The sequence below is a fragment of the Clytia hemisphaerica genome, unplaced genomic scaffold (genome assembly GCF_902728285.1).
Source record: "Clytia hemisphaerica strain Z4C2 unplaced genomic scaffold, Clytia hemisphaerica genome assembly, whole genome shotgun sequence".
In the NCBI taxonomy this organism is placed as follows: Eukaryota; Metazoa; Cnidaria; class Hydrozoa; order Leptothecata; family Clytiidae; genus Clytia; species Clytia hemisphaerica.
Window position 1 is genome coordinate 76152 of NW_027104373.1, and position 17630 is coordinate 93781.

General features: G+C 34.1%; 2 protein-coding genes across 2 annotated transcripts; both read left to right on the forward strand.

The window, feature by feature from the left end:
• Positions 1–1145: 1145 nt before the first annotated feature.
• Positions 1146–10011, forward strand: LOC136818716 (EGF domain-specific O-linked N-acetylglucosamine transferase-like). The gene is made up of 18 exons (XM_067074952.1): positions 1146–1152; positions 3320–3390; positions 3656–3738; positions 3875–3983; positions 4729–4829; positions 5093–5197; positions 5331–5425; positions 5537–5640; positions 5830–5922; positions 6428–6499; positions 6720–6806; positions 7140–7208; positions 7594–7655; positions 7896–7923; positions 8221–8312; positions 8873–8920; positions 9263–9317; positions 9671–10011. The coding sequence occupies exons 1-18, from the start codon at positions 1146–1148 to the stop codon at positions 9803–9805; spliced, it is 1416 nt and encodes a 471-aa protein (XP_066931053.1). The 3' UTR covers positions 9806–10011.
• Positions 10012–14509: 4498 nt separating this feature from the next.
• Positions 14510–17290, forward strand: LOC136818721 (uncharacterized). Its single transcript, XM_067074957.1, has 2 exons — positions 14510–14594; positions 15144–17290. The coding sequence occupies exon 2, from the start codon at positions 15165–15167 to the stop codon at positions 16983–16985; it is 1821 nt and encodes a 606-aa protein (XP_066931058.1). The 5' UTR covers positions 14510–14594; positions 15144–15164; the 3' UTR covers positions 16986–17290.
• Positions 17291–17630: the final 340 nt, after the last annotated feature.

Sequence of the window (17630 nt, forward strand, 5' to 3'; positions counted from 1 at the left end):
TGGTTGCTTGGCGTGTTTCTATAGAAAAACTGGCCAAATTCGATATTTTTTTATAAGCACATTATCAATTACTTAGGTATTAGCTTTTCTCGAGATTGGCTCTTTCATACTTTATGATTTTTTGCACAAAGATGCATAACTATAAACCCTCAAATGTGACGGAGCCCGATTTTCGAAAAAAAATGTTTTTGGGCAAATATGGGCCAAAAAACGGCTAAAAAAAGGTTTTTTGGACTTAGTGAAATATTGGATCGTTGTTTTTTTCTGCTTTTTTGCATGAAAGTAGGTAAAAGATGTGCCAAGCAGATTTTTGTAAAAAAAGAACTTTTCAGCTCAAAAAACGCATCTTTATCTATAAGAATCACCATTAATAAGCATACATCAATGTTCTTAGCCAAATTACTCAATTTTTTGATGAGATAGATGTTTTTTGCTCACGAAGTCTTCAATATGAAAGAATATTTCAAGAGCATGAAATTTTGGTTTCTAAACGTTTTTTTTTTATAAGAAACAAACGACTAATTTTAATAAATCGTCACTATTTGAGTTCTGAATGATTATTGAATATTTCCCCGCTATAAGGGGAAATATTAGTTAAAAAGGCATTTCTCCGATCCTTGGCTACTTACGCCCTTTCTGCGCCCTTAAATGGGGCGGCAATCCGCCACCACATTGCGAAGTTTGTTTTTGTTTTCATTTGTCTTAGTTATTCAGACAAAATCGCACGGATTTACCTTGATGTTACGCGCATGTTTTTGAGTAATCAAGACACGAATAATTCAGATCAAAATACAAGATGGACGAAAATTCACTCTTGGCTTTTTAAAAGTTATAACTCTTTTCTGACGAACAAAAAACATACAATTTTCATCTAATTGGCGACCAATAATTACATGAAATGTGAGGCTAACACTTCTACTGTAATCATCAGTAATTTCAAGAGTTTTTCATCATTGATTACAAAGATATCCATGGATTACCTCTTCCGAATACCAAACCAACCAACTTAAAGATTTCAGAGACATTTGCTTGACATGAAGAAAACGCTACATCCCCATAGCTTTGGACATTAAATGATTGGCAAAATGGTATTAACATTCTATTGAGATGTGAAACTGGTTCAATTTGAAGAATTGATGAGAAAAATGGGCAGTACGAGAAATATTTTTGCTTTGAAATACAAACTCTAATATGGACAATGTCTCTGGAACAAGTTATATGAGATTTGTTTACCGAGTGACCCCAAAACAAAGTCTTTAATTCTTGGTTCTTATATTCATGAGGTCAGAGGTTTGGTGGATTTTCTAAACTTTTGAAACTTGTGTGATTGTTTTGGTACGTGTTTTGGTTGCCTTCAGAGGTTTACCCTGCACGTAAGAAAATTATGAACAGCTGTTATCAGGTTACCTTCAGCTGAAACAAAATGATAGCTTTTTTCTGAGAAAGGAAGATAATTTTTTGTGCCTTCCACCACATAAGTTTGTTTTGATTTTTTTCCCGTCAAAAGTCACGTGATATTTTTATCTCAATCACTCCGCCTCAACTGGAAATTCCCCTATGCACCCTAAAAGGAATCGAGTTTTAGAAAAACAATAACAAACCGTGTTATTTGGTGGCGGATTGCCCCTTTAATAACGCCCACGCCTCTCCCGATCGATTTGTGCAGCGAGGCACTCTTGTCTATAGTTTAAAACCTTTAGTCAGGATTAATGTGTGATTTTTATTGAGGAAATTTAACTCACCATGTGGTGCATGTTCTGGACTGTTTTGGTTGTCAACTCGAAGGAATTGGAAACTTTCTCTCTGGTTATTTTTCAGACAGTCAGACAGCTTTAAAAGTGACTTTCAGGGATCTTTTTCCTAAGGATTTTTGAAGTTTTTGGATGCAATATTCTTTTCTTTTTTTTCTTTTTTTTTTCTCCTAAAAGTGCCATACAGTGTGCTGGTGATTAAGGAAGCATTGATCACCAACAGTGTGAGTAAACAACAGTGCTTGATCACTAAAGAGGTACACAGCAAAAATATAAACCTTGTCTGCTTGAGCAGATTGACTTACATTCTCGACAAAGAGGTCGATAAAACAAACCTTGTCTGCTTGAGCAGATTGATTTACATTCTCGACGAAGAGGTCGATGAAACAAACCTTGTCTGCTTGTTGAGCAGATTGATTATTTACACTCTCGACAAAGAAGTCGATAGAAAAACTATTGTCCGATATTTCGTACACGGCAAAAATATAAACCTTGTCTGCTTGGGCAGATTGATTTACATTCTCGACAAAAAAGTCGATAGAAAAACTATTGTCCGATATTTCAGGTTGACATATATTCTTGACAATGAGGTCGATAGAATAAAGCATCTCTTCTTAAAGAAGTCATTGCCAAAAAAATGACAAAACGGTCACAATGCAATTGCTTGACCTTTGCCTTTATGATTCCAATAAAAAACTGCTGATTTGGCCTATCCCATTTGTGCTGGTTTCCTTGATTTTTAACAAACTTAGCGTTACTCTTCTTTTGTTACACATTTTTTAATATACATTATATACATATATATATTAATATACATTTTGTACTTAATCTGAGGTTTACATTCAGTGTAATTTTTAAAACACATGACTACAATAATATGCAACGTTCCTCACTTTGACATTTTCTTGTTATGAACCCTCATTACGCTTTTTTTTTATAAGAACCATGAAATTTGAGTTAAGCCTAGGCTTGTTCTTATTTTTTCTATTGTCTAGAATAATAGACCTATTGTTTCAGTCTAAGCCTGATTGTTCTTATAAAAAAAGAGTGTATGCCTTTCAGTACCAAGCCCTTTTTTCTATTTTTTTAGCCTACACTTTTTTATAAGCGTATCGTAATGCCCGAAGTTTTTATCATCTTATCCTGGAGATGAGCTTACTTTTTTAAATACAGTAGAGTCTCCATAACTCGAACCTCTATTACTCGAACGTCTCCTTAACTCGAACAAATTCGTTGGCAGCATGAAAATTTCCTAATAAACTCTTATAAAAAAACCTCCATATATCGAATGTTCCCCTTTTTTGGCTCCATAACTCGAATTTTGTTTTCCTTTCCTGAACTTGAAAAATATAAGCGATCTGATTGGCTAAGAGACAAACCATATTTCTTTTTTGAAAATTTTGATTTTTGGGCCTGGGGTCGAGTTTTTCATTTTTTTCAAAATCTTAAACTGCTACAATCAGACTTTTAAATAATAAATAATTCGAAAGTTACTGAAGTCGAGCCCAGTGCGGTGCGCAAGCCTGGACGGCCTCAAGTTGAAAAGTTTTTTTTCTTCGATCAAGCAGTCCATCTGCAAGTGCAAGAGGAAATATTTAGTCGCATTTGTGCGAATCTTGTTAAAGATAATAAACATTGTGTAAAATTGGTTATTCTATTTACTTCTTTTTGTGTTATTCAAGTTTATCTCTTACAAAATATATTCCTGAAATGCCCATTGGAAGAATTGATATGATTATTGAGGGGGCTAAAGCAGAAATATAATCAGGGGCTAAACATGGTTATGGTCAACAAGTTCCCAAACTTTAAAAACTTTAACAGAATTATTAAAGTGGCAAATACTCCTACTACCTCAGTTGCTGCCTTGATTTTACCATATTTCATTAAATGCAATTGAATTTTAGACTACACCAAAATGCTGGGGTTATGAGAAGAATTGCGTAGAAGGAAAGGATTTCCATTTACCATCATGTACTGACAAAGGATAGTGAGTTTTTCCATCATTATGTATTCTCTCCGTACATTTAATGCATTTTATTTTGTAAAAAAATTTAGTCTGAATATGTGCATTAAGAAAAATTTAACTACTAATTTTAAAATGTCTCACTTCTTTTTTCATTCAGTTCAAGAAATTTGGACGATCAAAGAAGATTGTTTTGGCAGCAGGCAGGTTTTGGTTATGTCAAAAAATTCATTGAATCTTTGCATACAGTTTGTGCCTCAGAGACCAACGTAAGTAGACACATCAACGTTGATGAATTTTCTGTGGGTTTAACTATGTTCATCCTCAAAATACGATTTTTATTTTTTGGACCTACCCCGGTGGGGTGGAGGTCCATTAAATTAATCTTTGTCCGTTCGTTCGTCCGTTCGTTCGTTATTAGCTCTCCTCGTGATTGGCTCATTAGTTTTTTCTGATTTTTTGCACAAAGTAGATGTGTAACTATAAACCCTCGAATGTGACGGAGCCCGATTTTTTGCATGAAAGTGGGTTACCATCATAGGTAAAAGATGGCTCAAGCAGATTTTTTCAAAAAAATTTTGTTGGCTCCAAAAAAATGTTTATTTAAAAGAATCACTATTAATAAGCATACATCAATGTTCTTGCCCAAATTACTCAAATTTTGATGAGATAGATGTTTTTTTTGCTCACGAAGTCTTGAATATGAAAGAATATTTCAAGAGCATGAAATTTTGGTTTCTAAACGTTTTTTTTATAAGAAACAAACGACTAATTTTAATAGATCGTCACTATTTGTGTTCTGAAGGATTGTTTAATGGTCACGCTCACGTAGATATCAATTATATCATGTGTTATATGCATAACCAGGTTGGTCCATAAAAGTCACTTGTTCACTGCTATATTGGTCATTTCTTAGCTCAGCTGGAACTATTCGCAACCTTTATGGAATGAAGGTAGTTAACTCAAATATTTATGAAACAACATTTTTATGACTCTATATTCAATCTTTTCTAGTCAGGTACATCACTAAAATGCACAGAAGGATGGGAGTATTGTAGAGCAAAGAATTTGTACATTGATTTGAGAAACCAAAAGTTTGATGATACTAGTAATAAGTAAGTACCATATTTCCTTTATTTACCCTATCATCTCTATAAGCTACTTTAATAATAAACTTTTTGAAGCCTTGTTAAGCCTTGTAGCACTTACTTGAGACAATATGATGGAGGCTTTTCTTCGGCATTCCCTTTTATAAATACAGTAGTTATTCAATTTATCAGGCGCACAAAAACGGTTATAATTCTTACTACCTCGCGCTGTCCCCTAATTCTAACAGAGAGCACCGTGTAATAATTTTCCCTTTGATTCCATTTAACAGGTATGCAAAAGGATTTTTGAAACACTCAGAAATTGGTGGGAAATGCATAATTGATAATGATTTCATGTTGAAGGAAGTTCGATTTGATGGAGAGCTCAATGCGTGGTAATTTTAAATGTTTATCCTTCTTTCAATGGATTTCTTCTTCAACATTTTTATCGGTACTCAACATTTTTCTTGGATAAACCTTACGGGGCGCTCAGACAAGTATTATAAATGGATTTTTCTACTTTTGTAGGAAAGCAGACTTCTTGAATTTTGGGGAAATGACGGCATCAATGAACTGCGATGTTACAATCACTCAGCCAACTATTTTCATGAAGCTTGACTCAGGTTTAACAATTGCGTCATTACCATCTTTTGAACATTCGCTTTAGAAATAATTTTAATAGCAATCTGATGCAAAAAGGACAATCAAGATGTTTCAACTTTTCTTTTCCTCAGGCTTCAACCTTTACCATCATTTCTGTGACTTTGTCAACTTGTATGCATCGCAACACATCAATGGCAGTTTCAATGAAGACATCAATATTGTTCACTGGGACCCTGTAAGAATGTTTTGTTCACTGGCACCCCGTAGGAAAGTTTCTACAAGTTTTTTATTTAAAAAAAAATTTCGAATACCAAAATCTTAATAGTCTACCTGCCGTTCTTGTTTCATTGTTAAATCAATATGTCTCTATGTTCTGTGAGATTAGTAATGTAGTATAAACTTAACTTTATCGTTATTGTTTCAGACAAATTCGAACTATTTCGATTTGTTTGAAGATGTTTGGCCAGCATTTTCAAAACATCCATTGAGTTATTTATCAAAATACAAAGGAAAGCGTGTAAGTAATTTATTCAGTTAAGAAGCCGAAATGAATTGATAACAACAAATTAGACGTCAGGCTTTTTTTTCTCGATAATCATCAAAGTGGAACTCAGCAAGAAACGGAATGAAAAATTCCGGTTTTTGGTGAGGTATTCACTACGACAAATAGGGCTATTTTAAAGAAATGATTCTACACCCGATGTTAAGAAAGTCAATTTAGAAGGTCAAACCATCACTAAATTTTTTGGTCAAACTCCCCTGGAATTTTTACGGATTATTGAGGAGGTAATTCTTTGGACTTTTCAAGAAAAATTTTGACAACTCCTTGGATATTTTCGGATTTTAGGGTATCCCCTAGATGGAAAACTCCCCGACATGGGGAAATTTTATTCTGGAATAGCTCAATGAAAGACTAATTTTAGTCAAAGCTTGTATAATAAATGGTGTCTTGGTTCTTACCCATAATGGGTGGCATCTCACAATAATGTTTGAAAATTCTTCTCTATTTCTTACTTTAATAGGTGTGTTTCCAAGACGCGATATTCTCTCTCCCACCTCGGATGCCGTACGGATTGTTCTACAATATGCCTGTGGTAAACTAACTGAGTTTCAATGTATTTCCTTTATAACTGAAAATCAAAAATAATATTATGTGCTTTTCCAGCTTTTCAAGGTTTCAGATTTTGTATTTTATGAATGTTTCTATGTATGCGCCTTTGTGTCTCCAGCTTATCTTACCTGTAGCTTTTGTAAAGGCTATTAAAATACGAACATTGCGATGTAAGGCTTTTACTTTAAAATATTTTCTTGAAGGCCCTTCATTGTCACGGTTCAACATTCTTTGAAGCTTTCAATGAACATTTAATGGATCGACTCGGAATCTCTCAAGATCAATTTGACGTGAGTATTAATAAATAATATTTTTTCTAACTCGGTGTTACTTTGTGTTTTTATGGCATAACTTGCCATTTGTATTTTTCTAATTTTACCAGTTTGAACGGAGGAAGTTTTTACTCCATGTTTTATTGTGACAAACAAATATTTCGTAATTTTGGAACCCTATTAAACATCTTCAGTTTTGCCCTAGTAATGCGAATTTTTAACCAATTTGTGGCTCAAAGAAGTGAAGAACAGTTTAGCCTCAACAGAAATTTATAGGTTTTCTTAAAAAGAGCATAGTGATATTTTCAAAAAAGTGAAAGTGGAGATTTTATTTATGGTTTTGATTTTTAGGAGGACATCGTACGCGTCACTTTATTAACAAGAAGCACCCAATACAGACGCATTTTAAACAGAGATGAGGTAGGTGTGGCTGCATGTATGAAACCGGTTCTGTTGTTTCTTTTTTCTAATTATTTGAAAATAAAGGAATTTTTCACCGTTGAAATTAATTGATTCAAACAGGTCATTTTTACGGAACCGAAAACTGTAAACAATCTTAAGATCAGAAGCCAGACGTTATCGGAAGTTTTGATCGGAAACCATGCCGAAAAAGCTTGAAAAAAACCTCTGTCCAAAAAAATAACAAGACAATATTCCGGGGCGAAAATTCCTAGGATCTTTAGACACCTGGAAATTCTTTACTCTTGCTTTTATTAATTTTATTAATTTGGTTGAATTTGTGACATTTTTGATAACGTTACGAACTCTTTTACTGTGTATGATAAATTCACCATTTTTTTCTTAGTTGGTTGGAGCTATGAAAAGAGTCAAGATTTTGAACGTTACTGTTGTCGATTATAAATACAGGTACTTTTAAAGGGCGTTTCCATTCTTTTTTACGTGTCATTTGAAGCTCGGATGTTTGAAATCGATTTGACTGTTTTATTAAACAATATTTTAATACCTCACCTTACCTTTTTTAAAACTCAGTTGAATCGCTCGCGTAAAATTCACTGAATAATACTAAACTATTTGATCAATAACTTCTACTCATAAGTATCATGCAAGAAAGGACCATCGTAATAAGTTCATCTTTTTTTATTTCAGAGAGATGCCATTCCTGGAACAATTAAAGGTAAGGGCATGGACTAGAATGATGTAATGTTCAACTGGTTTGACTAATTTCTATATGAGCAAAATCTTTACCGAAGTATTTTTGTCTATTGATTTTGTTAAGACAAGCTAAATCGCGTAAAAATAGCAACAATCACTCTAGAGGTTTACAAGGATCGACAAACGAAGTACATTTGATAAAATACACGCATAGTACTTTAAAAAAAGTGATCCTTTACTTACTCTATGGAGCATTTTTGGTTCTCTTTGGTTAAAACGAAGAAACGAAGAGTTATGATGTATCTTACTTGTGTTTCAGAGATCGCACAATAGTGATATCTTAATCGGCATGCATGGTGCAGGACTGACACATTCACTCTTTCAACCACACTGGGGTGCTTTATTTGAACTGTAAGTAAAAATCAAATGTGATACGTTCATTGCGTCCACGCTTGTCAGTCTTTGTTTCGCCATGCATTAGACCACTGCATCCAGATAAAGCAGGCTAGTATTTGGTTTGCGGGGAGGTAGGCAAGTGCCGCCTTACTTCTGACACCGGGTTTCTCAGAGTGACTAATCTCATAACAGATCATCCATTCTGCGCATACCACGCTCTGCTCTAAAGGGATATGGCGAATGTGACGATCTGACCTGGTTGTTCAGCCAAAATAATCAAAACATGATTGAATTCTGATTTCGGTGCGATTGTTTTGCTTTAGCGTATCACCATGCTCAAAAACTCATTTAATATTCATGCCAAATCTGGATGAAAAAGATTAGAGTGGTGCGCCAACCTGGGCAGATTCCCTTACGGAGCCCTGGACTTAGAGTGAAAACGTGTCATACGCGGAGTTATCAGAATCTACTCGGAGATTACAGAGTGACAGAAACCGATTTTTTATGAATTTTGATACCCTCGGTATATTCAAATTATCTGTGGAAGTGCAATATTTTTAATACTTAAATTTCAGTTATAATACAGAAGACCCGGATTGTTATCGTGATCTAGCAAATATAAGGTACGTAATTATCGAAAGGAATATTATAACTCCTTATTGTCTTTGTTCTTCCTATTCGAAGATGTTCTTCTTGTCAATTGTCACTGTAGACACACTCACAATATCTGGTTGAGTTTAGTTTCGAATCTAAAGAATCATTTCATGTCAACCCGACGCCGAGCATGGCTATAACAATACTATATTAACTTAAGAACTTACCTTGAAAACGGCCCTGACCAAAACATGTTGGAAATTTCTAGCATCTAGTGATATTTTTGTCTCGATCCTCCGTCCGATATATAATTTAAAAACTTTCGATTGATTGGTGCAATATTGACCTAGACTCTTTTTCAATCTTTGCAGAGGTGTTGAATACTTCACTTGGGAGAATAAAGAACTTCTGTTCCAGCAAGATAAGGTACGAGATATGTTTTTTTTACTCCCTCAAACGCCCTTTCTTTAACTATAGATACGATACAAAATATTGCACCCATTCTTTGGTTTTCCGTATACAAATATGAAACCCGGAGGTATTTCCAGTGTGCGCATGAGATGTATCCGGAAAAATTCAATATTCAAAACAAGAGCAGTGTGCATATCCCGAAGAGTAGAAGTGTTACGCTCGAAACGAAGGAAGATATGAAGTAGCCTAATTTAAATATGTATACCGATCATGCTTTTTTACTAGATAAGAATATAGATAATGTTTTGGGATGATTTTTAACGCTTTAGATTCTGCTCGTTAATTTATTTTCTTTTTTTCCTATGCAGGGCCATCATCCAACTTTAGGAGAACATCCCAAATTCACAAATTATGCTTTTAATGTTGATGAATTTATGAGGATATTAGGGAAAGCTGTAAAAGGGGTTCTTAAGAGACGCCAGGAAAGAACAGAAATCTATTAAGTTGGCCCATGCCAATCATTTTGATGGTAAAACTTGTGAGGTGTTCTGTTGGAAAGATCACATGAGAGACTTTTTACTGACGGTTTTGTTATTTGTGGTGATATTTTTTATAGTGTATAAATTGATGTAAAACTATTGTAAATACATAGGTAGAGAGTTTTCTATTAACCAATTAATTATAATGAAATATAATTTTTAAAATTAAATACCTATCTGTCAATATTTTCCATTTGAGTTCTTAAAAATTTTGTTTATAAGTTAATATGATAAGTTTTCTTCTAACATTTTATACAATTTTGCTTGTTTTTTTTCCTTTTTTAAAACTCACCCCTTTTTGCACTGTAATTGACGATTAAAAAAGAATGTGAAATAATTTTGTCATTGTGCGAATGATAAGAATTATCTTTTGAAAGTAGTGGCACTTATAACATTTTTCATGAAAAAATCAACGTCAAAAGATGTAAACTGAATGGCTCGTGATCTCAAAGAAATCTTTTTTATTCTTTCAGGTATCTATTACATCTTCTTGGTACAACTGTGAAGTTTATTTGAATTTTGACACCTTACTATAACGCAACTTGATATTTCAAATTTTTCTTTCTTCGGTAAGTGACTTTTTATATTTTTAGTTCATAATGGTAATTATATTAATTAATTATTAAACTCTTCTAACCTGAGTGACGTATACACGGTCTAAATTTTCCAATATACCAAGTCCCAGACTTAAGTCTACACGCACTATAAGAATGGTGTTTTTTCATGCTGAACATGCTAAATTCTTAACTTTCTAGTGGAAAACCATTGTTTAACTCCCAGGTTACAAGCTTCTATGCCATTTTAAAATTTTGGGTACAAAAAAAGGTTTAACCCTCGATTGTGTTACGTGGTCTTCTTCTTTCTCGTCATCTTCATTCTTTCTTCTTTAATTCTAAGTTTTTCAACCTCGTAGTTTAAGTGAGTTATCCTCCTAATAAATATCTTTCCAACGGTGTATAATTATAGCATAAAATGGGTCATCAGAAGATTTAAACGTATGTTTCGTTTTATCGAACTTCATTTTTTAATTATAGAAGATTCAAATCCCTCAAATATATCGCAATGTTTTAAAGAGGGTAATTATCTTTTCGACTGTTGCTCTATCTGCCTCCATCTGGTATTGTAATTACGAGTAGTTATTTGAATGTGAAATAAGTGTTTGCAATCATAGCACAGTTATAATAAGGAATACGCTTTCAAGAAATTGTTACTCTTTCATTTGATGTCGGAGACATAATATGAAAGACAGACGAAGGAACTTTTATTAATTACTATTTCCATTAAAGTGGCTTGGACAGATTTGGAGTTGTTAACAAAAGTCTTTTTTCGACTATCCTTTAGGCTTTCTAACTATAGCCTGAACTCTTCTCGTGTCTTACGTACATACGAGTAAACGTGTTATAACTGGTTTATCAGCAACTTGGAAAATATCGACAAACTTTTCTCTCTCCACTTTTTCTTTGTTCTTTTTTCACCTCCTGTATTTTGGTGAAATCAATATCAAAAGTTTCGAAAATGATTCGAAAATATTTGTGAGTTATATCCGTGAGTTATGCGTTGTGACGTCATTCCGTGAGTCAATTTGATTCATCACCTTATTTCGAAGAATAACAGCGCGAGTTATTAACTCACGACCTTAGGGAGCATTCAAAAAGTACGTTCGTCCAATTAACCCCCTCCTCCTTGTTCGTCAGTATTTGTTTTAAAGCACCCCCCCCCCCCCATTTGTAGGTTTTTTGTATCTCGCGCACGTTTCCCAAAGAATAAGTTTGTGAGTTAATAGCTCATGATATCATTCTTTGAAATAAGAGAGTCATCTTGGAAAATAATACGTTGAGTTAATTTAAAATTTATTCATGTTGACGAGCTATTTTTCTGTGATCCTCGTTACTAGTTTTTCATGAGACTTCGTTCGTTCGAGATGTTGTTTTATTTAGGATTTTATGCCTTAACTTAATTTGGAAGTTGATCAAAATTCGATTTTTAGCCGAGATTAGATTTGATCAATTCTGTAAACTTTGTTTGGGATTTTATTAGGGAGTGGTCAGAGAGTACTTTAGGCGTACAAACTTTCGCGAGCAGAAACTTTCGCGATTTTCGCGAATTTTGGCCCTTTTCGCGAAAGTAAATGTCTTTAAAAATTCTAGGAAGGGACATTCGCGAAAGTTTATGCTCGCGAAAAATTCTTGACAAAATAGAAAATCTGTAAAACTTCAAACTTTGAATAAAATGTAACTTTTATGGCACCTTTTAGCCTGCTAAAAGACTAATAAGTCAAAGGACAAATGTTTCAAGCCAATCCGAGAAGTATTTGTCCCTCTAAGCCATTTTTTCACGTGAAAATTCTCAATTTTACGTCTTAATTCGCGAAAGTTTATGCTCGCGAAAAATATTTTTCCGTTAAATTCGCGAAAGTAAATGTCGTGAATTTCGCGATTTTTCGTCCTCGCGAAAGTTTCTGCTCGCGAAAGTTTGTAGGGGGTGGAGGATTTCAGGGGGGGTTCGAAATTTTTTTTGAGGGTTCCAAAATTTTTTCAATGGAAAAGGGAGGGCGGTGCGAAATTTTTTTGGCCAACTCAAGAGATATAACTCAGGTGGTCAAATTTCATGGTTTCACGTTTGAAGATTTAAAATTTTTTCATATTTCGTATTATTGTTACCTCTGTATTCATGAAATATCATTGTGATAGCCTTACTATTTCGGTTGCTTGATCTTAACATTGTGTAAAAATTGGTTCAGTGGACTAAGAGAGCATGTTTGTTAAGGGATCCCTCCTCTTACAATTTCATATGTCAGCATTGTCTAACCTTTTTAAGAAGAGCTGAAAATACAGTGCTTTTAGCGAACAAAGTGATTGAAAATTGAAATTTTCTCCTGTCGGCGCAAACCATGGTTCTCTGATAATATTATTGCCTTTAAACGCAAAAAAAAACTTTACTTTTAAATTCCATATGATTCAGACATTAAAAGCCTCATTTATGAGCAGAACCAATCCGAAAAAGAACTATATTTGAAGGAAATCAGGAGTCCAAAGTTTTCTCCTGTCGGCGCAGATCGGGTTGCGCCTCCTTTGTCACTAAATTCTTTACCTCTGCACGTTTGAAATCAAGCCTCTTGCTGCCTTCTATATAATAATGTTGTCCTACCCACATGAGTGCACAATACATCTTGATATTGAGGCTTTATAGGATCACTCACAATCTGGAAATTTATTGCAGTTAAACCCGATTTACACGGGAAAAGCCCTTATCCAAAAGTAGGTATAAGTAAGTACGATAAGTATAACCCTCACCTTATTAATCAGTCAATAAGAGTGCAGGGGAAAATATTTTAGCAAGGGGGGGGGGGGGTACGAAAGTTTTTTTTAACTCTTTTGAGGGGGGGGGGGGTTCGAAAGAAATTTCCAGGTTAGGGGTGGGGGTGCGAAATTTATTTTCGATTTTTTTTAATATCCTCCACTCCCCCCTAGTAGATACTTTCTGACCACTCCCTTAGATCTAGACGAACGGGGAAGTTGAAGATAATAAAACACCTAGGCAAACCCAAATGCGCGGGATGTACACATGTGCCATCTTTTATGCGTTTTGAAATCCTGCAGATGAGTTATTATCATGATGAAAACACACGGGTTTTACCAAGCTGGTAGAGTCCCAACCCCCTGTCCTTTTTTTAGATTTGAGCCAGAAATAGTTCTTATTTTGCAAATATCCATTTACACATCTATTGTCCAGTAAGTTATACAAAATGAAGGAACACATCAGTTGCCAGCTCAGTTTAAATTCAACTCTCTGTGTGTCAAGACAAGCAAGAAAAGAAAGAAGTTAATTCATTGTTTAAAAATTTGAATAAGTACAGATCAAATAATTGAATATAAATATGTAGTTTTGAATTTATTTTTTTGGATGGCATCTACTGTGGCTGTGAAAAAAGATACGCCAACCAAGACATATGCAAGAAGTGCAGATCCAAAAAGCAAAGATGGTTGTAGATTATGTGGAGAGACAAAGTCACGGTATCAAAAGATTTTTTCCAAAATAGGACAGCACGAAAAGAATCTAGAATTCAAAATTGAGCAATGTTGTGGTGTTGTTGTAAAAAGTGATGATGAATTACCTGACAAAATTTGTACTGTCTGTGAAACCTCTCTTGAAAGAGCCTTTATTTTCAGAACAAAATGCCAAAAAGTTAACGATCAAAATCTCACTTCAACTAAGAGGTGTCTCAAACCAACAGATATTGTGTCATCGCCGTCTAGGAGACCAGCACCTAATAAAAAGCTAAAGTTTGATGAAAAAAGTTCTGATACTGATGATAATTTTGTAAGCATTGAAAATGCTATCTCAACAAATTAATAGAGCTAGATTCCATTGATCCATGTCGTATTGCATCGTTAATTGTTGGTTCATGTAAAAACACGTTTTTGCAAATTCAAAGACTGATTGTGCAATCTATTCAAACTAAGCTCAATCATTTATGTAAGCGTTCAGGAAATGGATCTTATCTCTACAACAAGGATTTTGATTCTATAGCTACAACACAAATGAATGTTATTTTTGAAGAATTTTTGAATAACTTTCCATTCCTTGTGAAAGTTTTAACAGCAATGTCATCTAGAAAGTATGAGATTACAGAGGATTTGAAGCAAAATTTGCACTTATATACAGCATTCTTTTAAGTTCAAGATGGCATGAACTTAGCTATTTTAAGCGTATCACCACTGTCTTGTTGATTGAAGGAGGATGTAGTAAAAAAGTAAGTTTTTTATCCATGGGAAGTAATTTTGTGCTGAACTAAATTTTTGCATTTTAGATATCAAATTGACATCAAGTTAAAAAAATTCCAAAGAAATTTAAAAAAGATTTCCAACTAATATTTCTAGAGCTCTCACTGTATGAGGAGGAATTCAAAAATAAATTTCAGTAAAAGATGAATTCTTGCTATAAGATTACTTTTCACCTATATGTTTCAAGAATTTTTTTTTCTGCTGTGAAATTTTATTCATCAAAAGATACCGGGTATGTACTTTATTTCAAGACTTTTTTTTCTGCTGTGAAATTTTTATCTCAAAAATCTACTACCAGGGTGATTTTATGATTTTTTGGTGATCTTTTTTATTTTCACTTTTCTTTTACGTTCAACTCTTTTTAATGAAATTTTTTGTGATTTTTGGTTATTTTGGTAATTTTTTCAAGGGCTTGTCAGATTTTTTAGTACCTCACCCCTCGAAAGTGGATAGCATCTTCTGTAAACAGAAAAGGGAAAAATAGAAAGTCTCAGTGTTTTAAATTTGATTATTTTTAGCTCCAACAAAGACTGAACCGAATGGGGGTTTGTCTTTCCTACTCTACCAGAGACACTCTTTTAAATGCTATCGGTAGCCATTTTATGGATAAAGCTGTTGTACTACTGAAAAAAGGTGCAACCCTTCGGGGCACTGGTGATAACTGGGACCTTAAAATCAAAATGGACCATATGCGAAAAGCAATTCAAAATAAAGATTTGCACCTATTTGCCTCCAACCTAGTGGCAAACCGTTTGGACTTTAAAGACCTTCCAAACGCCAAACCTATTGGAAAGATAAGTGAATTGAAGACTTCTCAGCTACTTCCAAATGTAAATGAGTGGAAATCTTACGTCTCATCTGTAAAGGTGTTGATTGCTCGCATTTTGTTTGAATTTTTTCCTGAATTCAAAATTTTTTCATCTTTTTATCCTGATCACATTGAACATAAATTTTCTGATGTCATGAAATGTAAATCCGTAACAGCCACACTTCCTATAATTGATGCAGATGAGGCTAAATATCAAGACTGTGTCAAAATTTTACGTACATATGAGAAATGGATTTGGGAGTTGTATGACAAGGCTGGTTTAGCTCCTCCTGAAATCCCAGATATTGTTGTTGATGTTGTTCCTGAGAGCAATCAGGCTGATCCTGGTCAACCCATGGCACAAGTAGTGTTTACCAGTAATGACCCCATGAAAGACAATAAGATTGTATTTGCAGGGGATCAGCTTTCCAGGATTCGTTTTTCTGGAGCGAAAGATCTCCTCCAAGGGTGTCACACCCCAACAGATCGCCTGGAACATTGCTCACCTTTCAAGCCAGTTATGTGGCACACCAAAGCGTCTCTTTTACAATACTGTTTCAACTTATTGTACGTTCCAGAATCAGTAAATGAAAAAGGAACTCTTAAATTTTTTCGGGAAAAACTAAACCGCAAAAATGTCACTCCAAAGAAAGTTGTTGACAGCTACGAGGGATGTGAAGAATTCTTTATTAGTGTCGGAAAGGGTTATATTGTGGCTGCTGCTCTAAATTTATTTGGAATATCCAACATGAATGAGAAGCCAGCAGATTTTCCAGATGAAAAAGCATCAGATGATGTCAAAAAGGAATACTTTAATGGCTACTTAGAACAATTTGTCAGAAAGTTTGTTATACAGAGCGACTACGATAACAATAGTTCAGATGATTTCAAACAAAATTATGGATTAATGATTATTTTTTTAACAGTTTTGCTTTTACAGATGAAGGACACTGCTGCTGAAGCTGATGGTGATCGTAACCTCATAAATCAAAAAATTTTACTTGTTGTCTTCAAAGCTCTTAATAGTCGTAGTAAATATGCTGTTGAAATGTTCACCTCTATTGCACAAATAGAGTGCACACTAACCCCAAGGCTATCTCAAGAATTTAAGTGGGGCTTCTTCTTAAACTGGCGAGGGGGGAAAGGAAACAATATTGAGGATGATCTTGCACAAGAAATTTGCAATCGAATGAGTAAAAAAATAGTAAAACGCATGGGGGCAAATAAAAGCCTGAAGTCTATTGAAAAGATTTGCAAGGCAACAAACGGTATAAAAGATATAGTGGAGAGTTTTGATCAAGAGATATCTGTTGAGCATGGTTCCTCTCATCATACCACGAGAGACTCATTAGAAGATGAAAAAGAAATCATATCAGATATTTTGGAAATTTCACCTTTCACTTACACTGGACCAAGAGCTCATGAAAACTTTCCTGACATAAAAAGAGTACCCCAAAGATATTTAAATTATGTTGAATTTGCCAAGTGGGTTGAAGATAAAAAGAAAGAATGGTCATCTATTCCAGACATGTTAGCCAATTTTGAGGAGTAAGACTAGTATTATAAAAATACAATAGTGTATTATATTGGAATTTTTTTTAATTTCTATCTCTTTTCCTTAATGCTTCTAATTACTAAGTTAAAGAACTGAATGCAAACATTTGTTATTAATGGTTACTTTGATTAAAAATGGTCATTGTATAGATGTGGTACCTTAAGTGGATTAATTTTCGTGTGGACAAAATTTCGCGAATGGAAGATTGAAAATTTTCGCGTGGACTAAATTTCGCGATTTGGCCTGTTTTTTACCTAATTTCTTTCATTTACCTCTAGGGGTTTTGGCAAAAATTGCAATTCTAAAAATTTCGCGAAATTGGCCAAAATACGCGAAAATCGCGAAAATTAATCCACGCGAAAATTAATCCACTTAAGGTATTTTTCTCATAACATGTTGATTGTTAGAAAATTATTCAATTTGCTAGTCTTCAATAAAATTGGAACCTCAGGCTTTTTTGTTGTGTAGAGGGTTGAAAATCCACAAAATAATATGCAAATGCTTGACTTATGGGAACTATTTTATGTGGGAACTAGTATTTTGTGGTGATCAATTTGAGATTTTTTGTGGACCTTAATTTTGCAGATACTAGACTTTCTAGATAATTTGAGCCATTCTGTAAACAAATAGCTATTACATTTG

What these genes read in the sequence shown, in the direction of transcription:
- LOC136818716 (XM_067074952.1), top strand. An exon ending in TTTCATGAAGCTTGACTCAG is followed by an intron (nt 5,426 to 5,536) that starts GTTTAACAATTG and finishes TCTTTTCCTCAG; the next exon opens with GCTTCAACCTTTACCATCAT. An exon ending in ATATTGTTCACTGGGACCCT is followed by an intron (nt 5,641 to 5,829) that starts GTAAGAATGTTT and finishes TTATTGTTTCAG; the next exon opens with ACAAATTCGAACTATTTCGA.
- LOC136818721 (XM_067074957.1), top strand. Translation starts at nt 15,165, where the DNA reads ATGGGGGTTTGTCTTTCCTACTCTACCAGAGACACTCTTTTAAATGCT.